This window comes from Scomber japonicus, chromosome 7, assembly GCF_027409825.1.
Source record: "Scomber japonicus isolate fScoJap1 chromosome 7, fScoJap1.pri, whole genome shotgun sequence".
Classification (NCBI taxonomy): domain Eukaryota; kingdom Metazoa; phylum Chordata; class Actinopteri; order Scombriformes; family Scombridae; genus Scomber; species Scomber japonicus.
In genome coordinates, this window is record NC_070584.1 from 16,570,213 (window position 1) to 16,590,883 (window position 20,671).

Genomic DNA, 20,671 nt, shown 5'->3' on the forward strand with positions numbered 1-20,671 from the left:
AGCTTTTGTCCTCAGTTTGACAAGTTTTCCCCAATTAACTGGTCCTAAGTCTGAAGTTTGTAGCCTATGACAGACCCCACATTCACACACAGCAGACAGGTTGTGGTTTCAGCTTTCAGTAAGTCTGGTACAGTGTGGTGAAACAGCCACTGACACTATGTTCACAACCTGACAATTTCTCTGAGATAATAACATGCAAAGCTCAACTTTAGCAGCCCTGGAGGAACTTAACTAGAAGAAACAAAAAGAAAAGGAAGGAAAAAGGCAAAAGGAAAGGAAAAATAATGGACAAGACAGGAGAAAAGATGGATACAGAGAGAAACTGAGAGAAAATGTAATTATGCAATGTAATTAAAATATGAATACATAGAACAAGAAACTCTGAATATTCCTGTATTTTATTTGATGGCTCATATTCAGTGTGGTGTGATCAATGTGAAGCTCTTATGTTGGATCTCCTTCTTAGCCTGCAGTGGTAATAGAGTAAAAATAAGCAACAAGCAACAAATAACACCGTCTCTCTCTGCTATTTAAAACTTGAGGCCTGAACACAACCAGACACGACAAGATGTGCACCAAAATTCATATTAGAGTATCTACAACTTGAAGAAACATAAACGCTGCTCATGATTGATCAAAAGATAAAAATGATGTGTATTACTGTTTGAAAACTAAATCAACTTTTGCACTAACATTGAGTAGATTATTATGTGATTTGCTTTTGGGGCGTCTTCATGCTGTAATGGGTTTTTTTTAATTAGATTTTCTTTTTTGGAGGCAATCTTTTATCCCTTTATTAGATAGTGACAGTAGTGACATGACAGGAAATGAGGGGAGAGAGAGAGGTGGGGGACAAAGCTCCACCATGGGAATTGAACCACAGACATTGTGGTTATGCATCTTAACCAGAAGGCTACTTAGTCACACCATAATCTAGCTATTTAAAATGCTGACTTGTTATAATCACAATGTCCCCAGTTTAAGTCCAGCTGGCGACCTTTGCTGCATCTCATCTCCCATCTCACTCACCCTCTCCCCTCATTTCCTGTCTGCTCCATACTGTATACTAACTAATAAAATGCTGATAAAAATCTGCATGTTTTAAGGTCTGCAAGTTTAACATGATATGAACAATTACTTTTCCATGTTCATGGCTATTCTTCAATAAAAGAGCAGCCAAATGAGAAGATAATCCAGTCTTAGAGTTATTTACCTATTTTGAGGTATTTTAAAAGCTTGAATATAATCAAACGTCATAAAATTCAATATGTATTTAAACAATATACAAATACTGTCTTTATCTTAAGCTGGCACCACAAGAATCTCTTTTAAGGAGATCTAAAATACCCTCTCTCTCCTCTGCCCTCCTCTCGTCTCTTCTCCATGAAGAAAACTTCCAGCTTCCCCATCTTCCTTTCTCGTTGACTCCCTCCAAGTCTAACTCCATCCCTCCCTGAGTGTCTTGCACATAGTGGTGACACAAACCCTTGGTGGGTGTTGCCCTCTGCCAACTGTTGCCAGTATAATGGAAGGCTTGCCAGCGAACGAGCCTGCCAAGGTGTCAATTAGCATGTACGATTATGCATAGAGGCAACCTCCTCATTTTCTCCAGCTCTTTCTCTTCTCTACTCTCTTCACTCTCTTTGTCCTCACGCCTCTCTATTTTTGACTTTCTTTCTTTCTTCAGGTTTTTCTGATCCTCTCCTCTCCTCTCCTCTCCTCTCCTCTCCTCTCCTCTCCCTCACAGCTTGCCGTTTTAGCAGGAATAACCAGCTGGGGAAACATGTGTGATCTGAGATCTGAGAAAACCCTCAGCCCTTCAAATCAAATTTGAATCACAACCGTTGTAGGAGTATTAGTACTTTGTTATTTTATTACCTCATTATTAGGGTCACCATCCACTTTTTTGGTTAGGATTTGTTTGTGCCAGGAGGAAGCACTAACCCTTGTACAATTTAATCAGTGAATCAGTTTTATCACTGTAAGCTCTTATTCCAGTCAGTGACCTGTCTACTATTCTCCAGATCAATGCAAACAACAACTTCCTGATTAAGACATTTTTTATAGCTAAATGCATGACGAGTACATGACATACATAGAATAACATATAAAAGGAAGGTAATTTTCTTCTTCAGGTGTTGAGTTGAGTATTCAGGCTTTGGTTGGCTTGTAGTAACCGGAGTTTAATGCCGAATAAGGATCAACTCAAATCTTCAGCAACTTATAATTAACTTATTTCTAAAGGTTTAAATTAAGTGCTTACTTAGAATAAAAAAAGAAAGAGACCTCTTAAAAGGGCAGTTTCTTACTCATGAGGTTTCTGGAGGCCAGCTTAGAGAAAAATTAAGGTTGTTTTTATAATTTTGAACAAGATAGGCTGAGTTCTGGGTGTGCTTTCATTTCTGTGCTAAATTAGGCAACCAATGAATATTTAATTTCTTTGTTCATTGGAGACTTTAGGTGTGACTGGTGTCCTCTGAAATAAATACATTTTTGTCTAACTCTGAATTTGTACACACAAAATCACAATTCAAGTCACTGTAGTATTTCATAAGGTGGCCGAGACCCGCCATAGCTGCAAATAAAAGAAACGCTGCAAATAAAAAGACACACCGCAGCAAACAAAAAAAACGCTGCAAATAAAAACAAACGCTGCTGCAAATAAAAGAAACACCGCAGCATATAATAAAAAAAAACGATGCAAATAAAAAAAGACACAACGGAAGTGGTTACCGGGGACTGTTTTTGCCGAAACACCGGAAGAAGAAACAACAACAACAGGACTACGAATTGGAAAACGAACTAGAAAGTAAGTGAAAATGGTAGAGTTTATGACTCTGGTCTGGGAGACAGACATAAGAGGCCCAAAAGAGGGGAGTTTTCTGTCCATATTTATTTCCCCTGGTTCAAATGACCTTAGAGGACGTCTGTCCTTTTGCTTTAGCCCATAATTTTTAATTGGTCAAACATGGTTTCTCAGGAGATCAGCTCAATCTCCATTTGTCCCAGTATTTAAGTTTTGGGTGATGTCCTACTGTCCTGCCTACTTGGCTAAGGGGTCAGTTTTATCTATGCTGCTAAAGAAAAGACTGCGAGATGTCTTACACCATTCTCAACTACCACAATAACAGCCTCAAACACCATCTGCTTTTACATACATCCCTCCTACTCACTCACTCTCTCTCTCTCTCTCTGTAATGCAGACTATCTTGAGACTCCAAGGCGGTTTTCTGAGGTAATCATGGCCTCAAGTGTTGACACATTTAGCGAAAGCTTCCATAATTACACATTCACACGTAATGTTAAGTGAGTCAGGGGTATCCTGAGGAAAAGTTTGTAAGCTTTGAAGTCCGAGCTCACAGTCATTTTTTTGCCTCTATAGGCAGGGGTCCCCCAAAGTTTAATATAAACCGCCAATCAAAGTTAGCTCAATAAAATCATGTGAGTTAAATCAACACCTCTCTGGCAAGATGTCAACTAAAATGACATGCCTCACAAAAGATTGGATTTACTGCAGGACTATTGTATTGAAATCAGTTAAGATGTAATAAACTGGTAATTCTGTGTATTTTCACACAACTCCTAAAGGAACAAGTTGCAGTTTTGTGTTGTAAACAGAAGCCTTTTATTGCCGTTACCACTATGTAAAACCATAAATGGTGTGTTTATTTTTATCACATCAATTTAAAGTTTACAAGGTCTTTTGAACACTTCATCTCCCAGGCCTCATAAATGATTAAAAACATTAGGTAATATAAAAAAATTATATCACAAATTTTAATCAACTGCGTCTAAATTGTGTAGATCTCAGACTTTGAACAAGATGCACACACTAATCAACCACATCATACCAGTGCTTGTCGGCACCTGATGTTGTTTGATGTCTGATCCACATTATTCATATATGTTTGCATTTTATCTGCTTCATGTTTTCCATATTGTAATTTTAACATTGTTACTGTCTGTCTACTCTGTATACACAACATATCCGTCATATTCTGGGAGAGGGATCCGTCCTCTGTTGCTCTTTCATAAGTTTCTCCTTTTTTCTGGTGGGAGTTTTTCTATTTCCTTTTATCCTAATCAAGGTCTAAGGATAGAGGCTATCAAATATTTTTCAGATTGTGAAGCCTTTTGAGGCAAATGTGTATGATTTTAACTTGCTACATTAGCAATTTTGTCATCTTTTTGTACAGTAGCTGCCACTTTAGTTCAATTGTTCCTTTCTCATTCTCATTGCTTGGTAATGCTGCACACAACTACAATTGTTACAAAGTTAAACAAGTAATGGAACTGTATTTCTAATCCATATTTTATTTATTGCCACAACATGTTCATGAAGAGTATATGCATATCAAGAATAATAAAATAGAGTAAGACAGAATAGAGAATAATAATAATAATATTTCAGTTGCATGCATACTGTTTTGAATTCCTAACACAACCTGTGACCCTTCCAGTCTGCAGAGGCCTCCTAATTACTAACTGATTGACAGCACCAGTGTCTTGTGTAATATTATCAGCATATCTCATAATCGTCAATCACTGCAAACCTTCAGTGATGGCCTATACTATACGTGTGTGTGTGTGTGTGTGTGTGTGTGTGTGTGTGTGTGTGTGTGTGTGTGTGTGTGTGTGTGTGTGTGTGTGTGTGTGTGTGTGTGTGTGTGTGTGTGCGTGCGTGCGCGCTAGATGAACGATGTTTGAGAGAAAGAGGGAGAGCGAGAGGGAGAACATTTTCATTAATTTGTCTTTACTGTGGCCAGAATGATAATTTAGAGAGGGATCTATCTACAGCTCACTTCATCATGCTGAATATTAATAAAATGAGGCCTGGGAGGATACTATACATGTATCCCTATAACTCTGTATTGGTGGCTCAAATTCAACCCACAGGACGTGAAGGAATAATAAATGCTTTGCTGTTTGCACTCTTGAAAAATACCTTCATCTTGCTGCCAAAGTAATGATTCAGGAAATTCTAGAGACATTTTTGAGAAAGGTTTGTGTTTATATTTGCCATTTGAACAAACACATGTTTTGGAGAGTATGCAGATGCTTTTAGGTTTGCATTATTTTTGCTTGAGTCAGATCACTTCAGCCTCAGCACACACTGACCTCTACATCAGAAGAAACCAACACCTCAGTAAGTACTGCCTGATCTATAAACAGCATGCACTGAAAGGTAAAGTATGATTACAGTATCTGTCACCCTTGGGAGAGCCGTGGCAGTCTTTGGCCTCTTCCTCTCTGTCCCCATTCAGGCAGGTGAGATTAGAACAATCCATTAACATGTGTCTGTCTCACCGTGTTTTAATTAAGCTTCTAATTTTGGTCACATAGTAACTTGCCGAGGGGTTGAGTATCCTCAAGCTTTGTCACATGAGAGGCTGGGGGCTCTGGCCATTTTCTCTACACCAACTTCATCTGACATCCCGTTCTCTTCTCCGACCTTGCATCCTCCCTCTCTCCAGTAGTGAGCGGAGTATCGTTAAGAACCAAGCTCAGCTCATCAATAATGGAGCAGCCAGAATAATGTAGAATTCTCTAAGAACCCTGTCTGCCACCCTTTGTACTTCTGCGCTGTGAATTAATTAATATTTCATTTGTGTGTGTGTGAGAGTGAGAGAGAGGGGTGTTGAGGTTAATCTGCTGTCTCATCAAGCTCCTCCTTTGAAACCATGAATATTTCTCTCTCTGCTCTGACTACAAGGCTCCTACCTCTCCTGAGAGTGTATCTGCTGTAATATGGCCTTAAATATAACACCTTAACCCCACAGAACAGACTGAGTCCTTTAACTAGCATATAATCAATAGAGTGAGGTGATGATTTGAAAGCTGTGACCACTGCACCTAAGTCCACAACTGCTCATGGTGTCACTTCAGCTCAATCATCTGTGTTCAGGTTAAACCAACAAGATGTTCAGTCCAAATTCAAAGTGAAACACAGTTATTTAATAGCACCAGAAATTCAATGAAATGAGGCGCATTGATAGAGGTGTGAATTAACTGCACTTATAAAGCACCTTTCTAGTCTTCTGACCACTCCAAGCACATTTGAACACATGTCAACATTCACCCACTCAAACACACAGCACACATTCATACATTGATGGCAGAGGCTGCCATGCCAACCTGCTCATCAGGATCTAATCTATTACACACACACACACACACACACACACACACACACACACACTTGCCCAAGGATACTTCAACATATTGGATGACCTGCTGTACCTCCTGAGCCACAGCAGTACCATATAAACTACTCTTACGTGACACTACACCAGTCACAAAATTACAATAATTCATTTGATGAATCTTTGCTGCTCATTTTACAGTAAACTACTGAGTTTTTATGATGTGGGGAACAGTGAATGGGTCAAGGAAGGAATTAATTTAGATATTTATAGTGAGAATTTTTCAGCACTAGTTCACTGCCAAGATCTCCTCCAGACATATTTTAAGATATGTATAAAATGTTCTACTTCGAAAAAATAAGTTGTATAAGTTTTTTCAACAAAAAAGCTTCTTAAAATTCTTGGTATGACATCTATTCATTCTCCCTCATTAAACAATATATAAATATGCAAATGGTTAATTTCAAAAGTTTAATTGTTGAACACAAAATGTCTCCTACTTCACTGAAAAATCTATTTCTCAGTATATGTGTACTAGAGATTTAAAGTTTTCACATCAAACTTGTGTAAGTTCAATACTGGACCACAAGTGGCTCCAAACCAGTTGTGATGTTACAAATCATCACAGGTACACATCTTGAGCACAGAAAAAACTTTGTGAAAGCAGCTTTTTTTGTCTCAAACTTAGCACATACATCATTCTGCACTCGAAGCTCAAAAACCCAACTGTGGGAACAAGATGCAAAACAGATTTTTGAGTGGAGGGTACTCAAGACCGGACGAGGTATCCTAACATGGCTAATCAATTATTCTACTGGAAACTGCTCATCAACACATCTACAGAACATTAATTGATCAAGTATGACAGACAGCCTATTCTCTTCATCATTTTACCACAGTCTCTTTTACAATCAATTCTTTCTGGGCTGAGGGATGACTTCAGCCACCATTGCCACATAGCCAAGAGCTGTATGTGTGTGCGCCAGTGGTGATGTCCAGTGTGAAAAGTCACAAAAAATCTGTTCATTAAACAACCTCCACGTGTGACTTTTGTTTACAGGCCCTGGTTCGCTGATAATTTTGTTAATGCAAGTTAATAAATAAAGGAAAAAATGCAGAAACCAAAAAAACTCACAGAATAACCATCCATTTTAACTGACAGCTAATCCTTTTTCGAGGCTCTGTATCCAAATACTGATCAATACACACACACACACACAGACACTCACCCACTGAGGACCACAATGAAGTCCATGACGTTCCATCCATTTCTGAGGTAGGAGCCTTTATGAAATACAAAGCCCAGGGCGATGATCTTTATCCCCGCCTCAAAACAGAACATCCCTATGAAGTAGGGCTCTGTCTTCTCCTGTTAGTGCAAAGCAGCAGAGCAGTCAGATAATCACACCAGTTAGATCTGTAGGCTTCATCAGACACAGCTGGTGCTGCTGTGTGCAGATGTTTACATGTGTGAATATCTCACCAGCCTCTTAGACATGGGCGTTTTGTCCTCTCCGGGAAGGTGCTGCTCCAGAGCCAAGACGATACAGTTGGCGATGATCGTGGCGAGGATCATGTACTCAAACGGAGTGGAAAGCTGAAGTTAAGGAACTTTTGACTGAACAGATGTTGACAGTGTTAATATATGTCAATTTAAGAGATGCATTTTAGTTACATATGGGTTGAGAAAATTGATTAACACTAAACAGAAACAGAGAAACCTCTAAAAAGATTTATAGGTCACCGTAAAACACAAATGCAATAATCATCAGAGCATATGCACGGAAAGGCACTGAAATCACTATATATATATACAGAACATCAATTTTCAGAAGGATAACACCAATTTACATTCAGATACAGGACTGGAAAAAAATAATTTAGTTAATTATAGTAAATCATGCTTGCACTGCAATTATAATGTCATGTAAGTAGAGGTTAACATTGATTGCTCTGTATGAAACAAAATTAACCTGGCATTCAGCAAGCCCTGGAGCTGTGGGCACAACCAGGCACAGACTGAATCTTATCTGAGGTCAGCTGCAACAGACAGGGACACACAGACCTCGGCATGTGCGCACACACACACACACACACACACACACACACACACACACACACACACAGAGGCAACAGAAGGCTTATCAAGGAGGGATGAGTGGGAGGGCCTGAGACGTGATCCTATAAACAGGGTCACTCTTACTACAAGCCTCACAGCCTGTGCTATGAAACCTGAACTGGTTGTTGGTTCAACTCCTGCCTCTCTGGGGTTGAGCTACAGCCAGCAATGTGCTCTTTATCTAATGCTCTGCGTGGGCAGTCCCCTTTCTCCTGGTTCTGTGCAGCAGAGGTAGGAAGGAAGGGAGCTTAACTCTGCAGAGAGGAGACAGGGAGAGAGCGGAAGAAAGGAGGTAGCAGAGAGAGAGATAACAGGAAAGAATAAACCATGCAGGAGAAACTGATTCGGGGGAAGAAGGGTGATCAGTGGAGGAGAAAATGATGGTTATATAGAGTCAGAAGAAACAGGCAGGTGAGGAGGAGCCAACAAGACCAAATAAGATTGACACAGGATGGATCGATGTTGCGCTGGCAGCTAGCTGCACCCAGCAGGGTTACTCAGGGACATGTGAGCTATGAGAAGCTAAATAAACAGAGCAAATACAATCTCACTCCCACCAGCCCACAGGGACTCTAACTTAAACCTAGGCTGAGCCACAGATTGACTCAGTGGTAGCAAGTTAATCACTCTCTCTCTTGCTAAAATAGATTATGGAAAAACAAAACCACAGTAGCCATCAGCAAACGGGAGACGATGAGTAGGAAAAAAAGTTTCTAAAAGTGTTGTAATGACATAATATCTGTCTCAGTATGAAGGGTTGTTCTCAAGTTTGTGTTTGTATTTTTAACAGCGGAAGGGTGTCTGATTCACTCCCCTAAAATAACTATTGTTACTTTAGCCTCACTGAGAGCTCTCAGCGGCAGCTAGCCACCACGCCCTACATTCCCTCAAACACACACACACACACACAACAAACAGGAGGACGGGAGAGAGGAGATGGAGGGACAGACAGAGAGAGAGGTACAAAGTGTCTGTGGGGGGGGGGGTGAAGATGGAAAGAAAGAGGAGAGAGGTATCCAGGGCAACGGGTTTCTCCTCCAGCCAAAAGTCAATGCTATGAGACAGTTACCGGGCAGCTGAACTATCTCTGTGGTTACATGTGCACACAAACGCACGCGCGCGCGTGCTTGATGCTTGATGCTGTACAAAAGGCTTTTAACCTCTACATGACATATCTTAAAGAGCAAAGCAAGAACATGTTCGTATCAGTAAAACAAATTACTTTGCAGCTGATTGTAAATGTAATCCCACATTTTGAAGTGTTATCACTTCAAAATAGGGGAAAAGTGATACATTCATATAGTGTGTTGAACAGTCTCCAAGAGTTTAAGAAGTGCTCCTCTAACATTGCACAATTTTCTAGAAATCCCAGGCTGAGATTCGCCATAAGTTACAAACTCAAAAAGTGAAAACTCTTTCCTCTCCTCAGCACTGTTATGGATGTCAGCTGGTGTGTGACGTGGTTCATGGATCGTCTACCAGCTTTAGCAGCGAGGCATCTCGTGAGCAATCCTGTGAGTCACTGTGACGCTGGCAATCTGCCTCGATTCCTCAAACATGCGTGTAAAAATAGACATGGAGACAGAGTGTGATGCCCTGTGCATCTGTGAATACACTCGAGCCCAGATTGGATCCAAGCCGCCCCTGTGATTATTATTACATAGAGGTGAAAATCATAAATGAATCACTGGCATCTGAGTCTGGCTTATTGGAAATCTGTGAAGCTGAGAGCAATATTACATATACAAACATAGAGGAAAGCCAGGGGTGTAATCTCCATTTAACATTAGGCAAAGAAAACACTGACACACTGCAACTTAAATCTCTTAACAAATTCAGACTGTGCTATTATTAAAATGTTGAATTGTGCTGTTATTTAACAACTTTGTGGATCAAACAGGCTCTTGCATCAAAAATATGTGATATACATTCCAATCCATCTGCAATTCCTCATCACCTCCAAATAACAGTGACCTGCTTCTGTGGATCAATTTTGAGGATAAATGTGGCCATAGTTCAGTCAGCCCTGTTTATACACAGCAGCCCTGTAAGCAAACTGTGTTAACTCAGAGTCAAAACCTCTCTTATCTTCACTTCTAGGTCAGGAAATATAGAGGTGGGTAGATGCTAATGGCCTTGAGGTGACCAGAGCAGGGCGGTGAAACAAATCTCATACTTGATGCTTTGCAGATAGATTAGATGAACTTGTTGTGCATGGCAGTTTAGACTAATCTCATATTTTTCAGCTAATTTCATTTCTTCAAATATCCACTGAAGAAGTAAAAAAGCAAGCAACAACCAAAAAAATGTCTTTTGTGATTGGAAATAAATGAGAGTAAGATCTTTAGTACACTGGGGACACTAGGGTCATTTCCTTGGTAATTTTTCCATTTTCATGCAGAATGCAATTTAGTTAGAGGAGAATGAATGGGCTTTCTCGAGTTTAAGCCTACTCCAGAGGCATGTGCACATCAAATGCTCCCTTAATTAAATAACCAAATGGAAGACCAACCTCAATCTCACCTCACTTCACTTCTGTGTTTTTGTTTCTGAGAGAGACCCATGTGTCCAAAACATAGCTTTAAAAAAAGCACTGACATGAAACCTGAATTGACTGCAAGTCTAACCACCTAATAAATCCATCATATTATTTATGTGTGCAAAGATGAAACACATTTTATTAAATCCAACAATCAATTATTTAGAGGTGTACCAACTCAATGGGACACTTCCCACTGCGGGGGATCCCAGTGGGGATCAGACAGGAAGAACAGCTTCCAATCCTCCCCAGGCCTGCTATACTAACCTCGTGCCGTTTGCTTCATTAGCTCTGCCTCTTCCCTGCCAGGCCTCCATCGACTGCGACCTCATGCAGTTCACCTGACAGTCAGACTCTCACATACATGTACACAAACTCACTATATCATCTCTTAGTCCCGTGAGCTCACATATAGGCATAAGAGAGAGCATACACTCAAATACATCACAAAGTATGCTCCCGTAAGCCCACACACACAGCAGTCTGGCTGCAGTGTTACTCACCCAGCCGCGGAAGCCTCCGGATAATTCCTGGATTGATCATCTGCAGTTAATTGAGCACTCAGAGAAAAAAGAGCCTCTTACAGCGAGGTGACAGCAGCAAGTTGTGCTCCAAACACAGGGCTGACCTTTACGAGATGTCCTACAGAGATTGTGTGTGCACTTGTATACTTCCATCTTTGTAAGGACCAATGTGAGTTTGAGACCATGAGATTTGGGATGTTTGCAGGAGGGGACTATGTTTTGGGTGGTGTTCATTTCTTCTTTTTTTAAAAAAGATATTTAGATATTTAGCAGTAAACCGACAGGAAACATGGGAGAGAGAGGGGGGGTGACATGCAACAAAGGACCTCCGATCGGGATTCGAACCGGGATCAGCTGCGTATATGGCATGCACTCTAACTACTCGACCACCTGCGTGCCCTTGGTGTTCATTTCGTCTTTACATTTAAAAATAGAAGGGATTAGATTAAGTTTAAGCACTGCTAAAACATGTTTGGCAAGCGACAACAAGACCCCACTTACTCCCAAATAAAAAATAGTCCACCACAAATAACACATCGATAACACCACAACTTGTCATTTTTACACTTCAGTTATTGTGTGGATGAAACAAACAATATCAATAAGTGAGCTTTAGAAGTGCTTTTAGAAGTGCTGGTTGGCCAATTTTATCACCTTCGGACAGAGCCAGGCAGGCCATCTACCCTTCTGCTAAGCTAAGTTAATAGTTAACAGATATGATGATTTCAATCTTTTCATCTAACTCTCTGTACTTACTTACTGTACTTTTACTTATGTGTAACTTTGCATGCAGGATACACTGTGATAATTACTGTGACATTTCTTCAACCTCCAATGTGGGTTAGAGGGCCCTCACAAGTATGGAAGAAGAAATGTGTGTATGCCAGTGTGTTTATATGCTATGTCTTTATATATTCAGCATCTGGTCTTTATTTGTGCTTACTTGTGTATTTCTGTGTAAATCTATACACCATGTACATGTTTCACATATAGCAGATTGAGACACTCATCGCAGGCAGCCACACTGAGATATTGACCAAAACACAGCACCATTCAGTTCAGCATCACGCCCTTCAAAACCATATTAACACACAAGAAATACAGTATGACTCAATGACTAATGACTTGTTGTAATAGCATATGACACTGCGATCAGACATCATTACATATAATTCCTGTTAATGTCTGTTAATCAGATACAGTAGAACTCATTAGATGTAATGGGACACTCCCTCCCAAACAGCACATTAACCTGGAGGTTAGCCAGTCTAGCTGCTTTCCTTCTGGTCACTATAGCACAGGACACATAATATTTTGCTTTAAAGCCATGTTCTTGCTGCCAGAGTATAAGATGTCTGTAGGTGAAGTTGTATTATCATTACTGGTAATGACGCAGCCACTGGAGGGCTGACACATATGTAGTACATTAACACATGAACACGTCAACCCTTTTTCCACAGCTGTTGATTGAAATTCATCCTGTTTCTATTTTTAATCACCTCAATGAACAGGCAAGCCCAGGGGAAACAACAATAGATGGCAATCAACAATACAAGAATTCTATTTGCTGAGTTTTTAAAAAATCAGCAATAGGCCAGTCAGTCAGTCAGGAAGCTGTTGAATAGAGCAGAACAATAGCAGTGAAGAGGCCACACCTGGTCCCAGACACCTGGTGAGCTACACAGCGGCAGCACAAACACACCACTAATGGACATTTGTGTGTGGTCGTCCCTCCTTAGCAACAGGCAGAGAAAGTAATACACCCTCTCCCTTTCCAGTAATAGTAGAGGGAGTCATTAGGTTTGAGCAGGCAGCCCAATAATCATTAGTGTAACAGCACAAGTGAAAGTTAATAATAGTGTTATGTAAGATTCAAATAATGCTCCTCTCTGTATTAAGGCTGATAGTAGCATATTCTATTTTGGGAGTTTATATGAGTGAGGAGGTCAGGTTGCTGTGGTTGAATTTGATACATAGTGTAGAAAACTAATCAGCAGGGACAGTGAACATGTTTGCAAGCAGGTCTTCATAGGTTTTTGTTGACAGAAAGATTTACATCCATGAACAGTGAAACTCCTGTGTGTTCCTGTAATCCACTTTCCACTGACGCATGCCCCCCCCCCCCCCCTCCCTTCTAGTTTTTGTTTGGATTAAGCTATCCTATAACGTATGTCAAATTTACACAGATGTATAATTTCATCAACTTTCAACTTTTATTGTTTTATAAAATAAAAAATAGTTCCAGTGGTACACTACAAAAAGTCTGATTTAGAACTTGTTTTATCTCTACTTTCTCATTTCCTAATTTCCTGTTGTACATTAATGTGATGCATTGGATTCTTTCAATCAATGAATTGGTTAATGAACCACCAATTTATCACTCAAACAATTTCTAGACTGAACTCAGAACTCACTGTGTATGTGTGTGTGTGTGAGTGTGAGTGTCTGCTGTCCATGGTGCTGAATTTTCTCATTCAGTCTATAGTACAGAGAATGTGAGGCCAAAACACTAAAAGAGACTCACTTCTCTAAGGACTTTGTTTGCACTTGTGGAAACGTGTAAATTGTACTTTATAAATTGTACGGGGGCTTAAGAGGATTGAGAAAAAAAATATCTTTTTATGCAATGATTGTTGACCAACAGAAACCGATTACCCACCTTTGCAATGTACTCATACACCACTCCTTGCATGTCTTGTGTTAGTGTTTGTATACTGTAGGTATATCAGACCTTGCTCGATTCATTGTCATCATGAAGTAGAAAAGGATATGGCCATTCAATGATTTTCTTGGCGTACTTCCTGACCATGTTGTCCTCGCCAAAGATGAAGAGGGACCTGTTGACGGTGAAACAGTTCTCCCTGACCGGGATGGGGTTGTACAAGGCCATGGTGCGGGCACGCTGCGCTTTGGTCTGCTTGAAGGCTGGGGAGATGCCACCTGTGGACACGGCCGCGCCATCGCGGTTCCTGTTGCGCTCGGACCCTCCATCTCCTGAGCTCAACAAGCCCGGAACGTCGTCTCCAAATCGGGCCATTCTGTCAAAAGCAAACCACACGGGAGGGAAGACAGAGTGAGACAGGAAAGTGAAAGGAGGTTATAGTCTCCTCGAAAGCAGGGCGCGGTGCTGCTCTCGGTGTAGTAACAGCTAAGAATCGAGATCCCGATCAGCTTTAGTCCATCCGTCCAAAAACACTGCTTCCACCTTAAAATAGTTTTCAGTTCAAAACATTCACAGTTTTTTGTCCAGTTTGTCGCGTCTTAGGTCCAGTCAAAGTAGCAACCCCCCTTTCAAGTGCGCTCTGCGTAAAAAAGACATAAATCCAAAAAGTAACTCATATTTGCTTCATTTCACAATCCGTCACCTTAAATGAAGCTGTAAAAACAGATTTCGACGGTGCATTCTGCAGCGTATTATCCATCCAAACACTAAAAGCTTAGAGAAAAGCTGCAACAGGTCACGTCTTCAGCCATCCTCATCAGTCCTCTGAGCGAAAAGAAGAAGAGCAGGTTGATCCATGGATGTTTAAATAAACCAGCAACAGTCCACTGACTAATTCAGAGCACATCACTCCTGTCTCTTCTCCTCTCTTCTCCGCTGACCACCTACAACAAGAGCATTATCCTACTGCACGCGTAAGAGCACGACCGGAAAAAAACTTTGGCATTTTCCACAATTTCCCAGAAACAATGCGTAACGCGAACGCAACAAGCGGTCAACTAGAGGAAGCGTCAACACAGAAAAAAAAAATGACCTTCTGAATCCGTCTTGTCAGCAGTGGGATAGTGAAAGAAGCGTCTCCCTTTCTCACACTAAATGAGCAGCAGAAGAGGAGATGGCTATGTCTCCTTATGCGACAGATCAACACACCTCTCTCCTAACCTCTGTCTAACCTCTCTCTATACCCGCGCAGTTTACTATGCACGAGCAAAACACATTAACAGGAAATAAAGAACAACAAAAACAGTACTGCATTGAACTGATAAAGTTAAAATGTAATGAAAACAAACAATAGATGTTGCTGCCTGCATATTGATATGATTATGTAACCAATTATATTTAACATTAGCCTGTAAACCTGTTACTCCAAATATGCAGTGACTTCATGGTTTTCTTGTGACTCTTAAAAAAAATCCCGGGGTGGGGGTAAGAAAATACTTTAAATTGCCTGAAGGATCATCCTAGCGCTTTATGTGAATGGTCAACTATCATTTGAAGAGGGGCCAAGCTGTGATCTTCGCTCGGACTTGTGCTGTTCACCCTGCACGGTCACGCCTCAGGGCGAGCACACTAAATTCTGGTCACGCATCAGATGGGAGAGGAGAGAGTAAACACTTGTTGTGAAACACCCAGCGCCAGCAAGGCACTCAGGAGGACAGCAGCACGCATCTTTGCCTAATTACATGGTTCAAACCCCACTATTGCAAGGCGTGATAGTGGGGGCCGTCATGCTTCTGTGTGCTCCCTGATCATATACTCTCATGAGGATCAGGGATTTTCACAATGAAGAGGGGAAAGGATCCATTAAAGTTGGGGGTTGGAGTCACACATGTAAGATATGAGAAATGCGACTCTTCAGACCATGACTTCAGAGCAAGCTGTGAACCAGGAGAATTAACTCTCAAGGATGACGGTTTTGGTATTTTTTTAATTGTCAACAAATTCCACAGAATACCCAAACCAACACTGAACAGACCCACTTGTTACATACTGTACATACACATTTGTCAGTGCATATACCATCATCCATTCACATGCACACATCTGTTCTATTGTTTATATCCGAAATCTGTTGCAGCAATATGTTTGTTGGGCTATTGTAACTTATATTGATGTGCAAAACCACCAACTGGGCTGCAAATTAGTGCTAGCCAACATCTGTGGTATTGCTGTGCTCCCTGTGAAACAATATTTATCTGTATTGTGGCTGATAAAGAAACTAACAAACAAGTAAATGATCAATGAGCTGCACCTTACATGTTGCTTCATTATAATGAATACAGACACTGTAGTTTATGTGTTGTTGATCCCATATACACCATCATGCTGCTGTAAATATTCACTAGTACCGTATATCTGTAGTAATCCACGGCTGGAAATAGCTACCATCTACTATCTACTCCTGTTTTACCAAACATCAGGAGTAAATAGGGCATTTGTTGGGGACAATTTCAGCCATGCATTAATCCTTATTAGTGACTAAATGTGTACTAATCCGCAGCTGAAAATAGTCCCCAACAAATGCTCCATTTACTAAACTACAATGCCCACCTCTTAAAGGAAATGAACACGCCTCTTTAGAAATTTAAACTATTATTTGTGACCCTTTTTAAAAAAGATTTATGACCTCAGTAGAAATCAGTGTACTTGAGGCAAAGAGACATTGGAAACATTGGAAAGTATTAAGAGGCAAACAAACACATTGCTGGTTTTGGTATTTTCATGGGAATTGAGTGACTGAATAAAAGCTCTTATTCACAAATAGTATCAACCAGTGTCACACCGGAGGAGTCAGTGCAAGTAAAAGACACCAGCTACCGGCATCATATCGACTGAGAGAATAAACTGATGTTGGTGGAAACAGAAGACAAAGAAAAGAGGAACCACAGGAGAGTGTTAATCACCACACTGGCACGAGCGGGTATTTAGTGATGGTGGTATGACGAAGGCAGTGATCAATGGTGTGTGGCCTCAAACTCATTAGTGCTTCAACATATTATGGGCATTAAAAATAGAACACATAACAGACAGAAATCAGACGTCTTCTCATTAAGCGCAGTGAGAAGTGATAGTGTTTCTCAATGGTCTTTGGGAGTTAGAACTGCTGAAACACATCATGTTTATCTTGTTTTTTTTTGTTATTTCAGTCTCAGCGAGTGATACCATTACATCGCTTTCTGCCAGGATGATAGCGTACAGAAGCAGCAGTCACAGCTTTCTTGGTTGAGAGGTGAAGGGTGAATTATGGTAATTAGGTGTTAGCAACTGGGATGATTAGGGTGGAAGGTTGATGGTTCTTTCCTGGATAAAGGCAGAGAGACAGCGGTTAGAGAGTCTTTGTTGTAAACAATGCTTTAAGTCAGTAGTTGTTTGTTTCTCTCTCTAATTGAAAACCCACATTTTGAATCAAACAAGTTATTTAGTTGAAGAACTGTGACTGAACCCAACTGCAGCATGACTTTAATGGATTTACTCATGAGTTCTGGCTAATAGATTTACAGACTTAGAAATCTATATCTCTTGAATTTTGTTTTTGTGTCTGTCACACATAAATAAATCAAATCATATGATATCAAAGCTAGTTGAGTTAGAATTTACTGTAGGCATTAAAATAACTTAACACTACACAATTTGCTCAAAACCAGATTCCATTCCTATAAGTGCAGTTTTTATATCCAATTATCTGTTGCAACTCATTTCATCACTTATTTTTGAATATTTTGTGTTTCAACAGGCTTTGTAGTTTTTGTGGTGTACATATTTCTCAATGCTATATATTTTATACACAGCAGCTAGGCATAATGTATCTAGTGTTCTTTTTCTGTGGTTACTTAAGTATATGTATCTATTGTATCTTCTTCTATTAGAGTTAAGTTTCACAGTTAAAATGTATAAAGACTATCTTATGTGTTCTTTTCTTATTAAAATGTTTCTTAACTAAACTTTAAGTTACTAAGCTAAAAGGGTCCTGACATAGGTGTGTCTTTAAAACGCATTAGAAACAGCTGTAAGATCCAAAAGAATAAATAAAAAAGTCAGAAAGTCAAATAGGATTTTTTTTTAGACATTATAAGAATCCTAAAGGTTTCTGAAAATCATATCAGATTTATTGACAAGGCGTGCATGTGGGTTATCTCTACATTTTATCACGATGTAAAATATAAAGTTATAGAAGATAAATGTTGCTGGAGAACTTCTAATTTGACATTGTAGACACTGCTGGAAGGTCTCCAAGCTGTTGGAGATGAGGTGCCTAACTTGCAAAAATTGAGCTGAGAAACATGGGGTTACCACGGTTACCCACTGTTTTGACAGCAGGTTGACAGTCTCTATAGGACTTAGTGCCACAGGACTGAGGTGTGAACAAAGACTTCAATTCAAAAATAGAACGTGTAAATGAAGATACCTGGTGGGCTTGTACCTGAAACCTGGTCATTATCATCCTCTCAGCCTAATAGTACTCTAACTAAATTAGCTGCTTTCCTTTGAGATACTATAATAGTCCCACACTTTATTTTAACACACATGTACTTACTGGACACATGTTTGTTTGTCTTCTGTGAATATTTTAATAGTTTCTATTTTCCAGTGTGCTCCAGTGCCTTTCAATGTGGCTTGTCCCACTTTTCTCTGAGAACTTGAACTATTTTCATGCTGCAGTGTAGCGTTTATCTGTTTTTTCATCCACATAATCTCAGAAATAATATCTACAAAAGACAACCAGGAGAACCAATGTCTATAAAACACCCACTGCCAGGTTGTAATTTAAAATGTTTACCTGTCAACTAGTTTAAATTTGTTGGCCTTGGTTGAGGGTTATTTTCTTTTAGTCCTCTTGTTCTGTCTGACATGGATTTGGAGCAGAGTAGGAATAAGGTGACACATTTATAAGGCAGAAACATGTGTGTCGCCTAAAAATATCTGCTTCAGTCACATTACTACAACATACGTTTAATGCCATTATGCTAACTTAGCAAGGAAAAGAGCAGTGCAAGAAACATAATGAGAGCAGAGTATACACACAGAATTCTACATATAGAAAAAAACACTTCCAATGTGAGTTGAAGAAACATTTACAGCTTAAGAAATATTACACATCTTTCAGGTCTGGATCCACATTAATTGTGAAGGTCACCAAATACTAAATGACAGATTATTCACACATACTTCTGTCGATTAAGTTGTTTCTAACTTTTGTTCCTTTGCTGACCACTTCAATTTGAAATTCCAGTTGGGTAATAGGGAAAGGAAAGGAAAGGAATACGTAATTACTGAAAAAATGACAGGTAGTGTAATTGAAAGAGTGTAGATGCTGTAGTGATTAACATATTATTTACGCAGTGCTGTGAGACAGACAGACAGACAGAGCAAGAGAGAGGCATCAAATAAGTAATCTGTGTGTCTGTCTGAGATAAACGTGTCAACACTTTTTCATCAGTGTGATGAACGCACTCAATGACAGCTATGGGTGGAGCTTTAATTGTGTAGGTTATAAAAGAGAAGATCAAAATACAATTAGACAGTGCGATCATAACACATGAACAACCCTTAACAGTCTAATGGTACTTTCATTTAGGCACATATTCCATGATCACTCCTAATTTCAGTCTATGTTTTACATACGTTTAAGTTTGTTTTAAACACTATTTGTCAAATAAGCATCTTTGCACCAAAGGATTCTGGGTAGTGAAGTGAAGTGTGTTAAATGCGTATCCACCCATAAGCATGAATAATTGTTTACTGTATATTAAATTCATTTTAACAAAGCAGCAGGAAGCTAAAGTTAACTTGAAAGTTTTTTACTTTTTCTGGGTTAACCGAGCATTAAATTGTTTTCAGACAACAACTGGTTGACTGCACATTCTGCTTGATGTCCAAACTTTACTCCACACAGTTTGCAAGGAGCAGTTGTGCATTTCCACTTCTAAGGAGTACATGTATATTCAGCAGATGTATTGAGAAAGGAACAGTGGTTGAAAGCAGAGTGAGTGTACCACAATAATGTTGAAGTTTTAAAAAAGACTGATAGTAAGGTAGCGACACAAAAAAGAACATCACATCTAAATGTTTTATAAAATGTCTCACCACACAAAGAAGGTTGCTTGCTGTCCATTAAACAGCTAATGCACTGTGGTGATTGAAATGCTTTTGAAAACACATTATACGCGTCCTAAGAGTCTATTCACCATCGTCACAGTGAGTTAGCATCTCTACGAACATCACCTTCATCTTCAGGGAGGATTAATGACCACAGAGCCATAACTCCCTGTCTGCTCTTTGTACGGTGTTCTAACACAGTCAAATGTTGTTTTCATTTATTATAAGCTACTGCTCTCCCTCTCAGTGCAGGTCTCTGAAGAATACAGGTTGATTAAATTTGTTCTTACCCATCACAGCTTTTACTCATACCTGTGCAAATTTGCTGCTGCTATTCAGAGACAGAGAATTTGCTACACAAAACCCACAAGAAAACAATTGCCTCTCAACAATTATCCATACTTATATTTATTTACAACCTAAAATGAATATCCAATTATGGTAAAGGACAATTTACTGATAAGTTGCAAAGAACAAGTTAAATCAAACGTTTGTTTGTCTCTGGGAGTGAACCTGTAAACCTGACCA

At 39.7% G+C, this 20,671-nt stretch overlaps 1 protein-coding gene across 1 annotated transcript in view; it reads right to left on the minus strand.

Annotated features, from left to right (window-relative positions):
- Positions 1 to 20,671, minus strand: part of LOC128361846 (voltage-dependent R-type calcium channel subunit alpha-1E) — an 84,697-nt gene that overhangs the window by 48,218 nt on the left and 15,808 nt on the right. Inside the window, exons 2-4 of the mRNA XM_053322411.1 lie at positions 14,097 to 14,363; positions 7,627 to 7,732; positions 7,373 to 7,512 (exon numbers count right to left, since the gene is read on the minus strand). Coding sequence (XP_053178386.1) covers positions 7,373 to 7,512; positions 7,627 to 7,732; positions 14,097 to 14,362 — 512 coding nt within the window. The 5' untranslated portion in view covers position 14,363. The remainder of the gene's footprint in view (positions 1 to 7,372; positions 7,513 to 7,626; positions 7,733 to 14,096; positions 14,364 to 20,671) is intronic.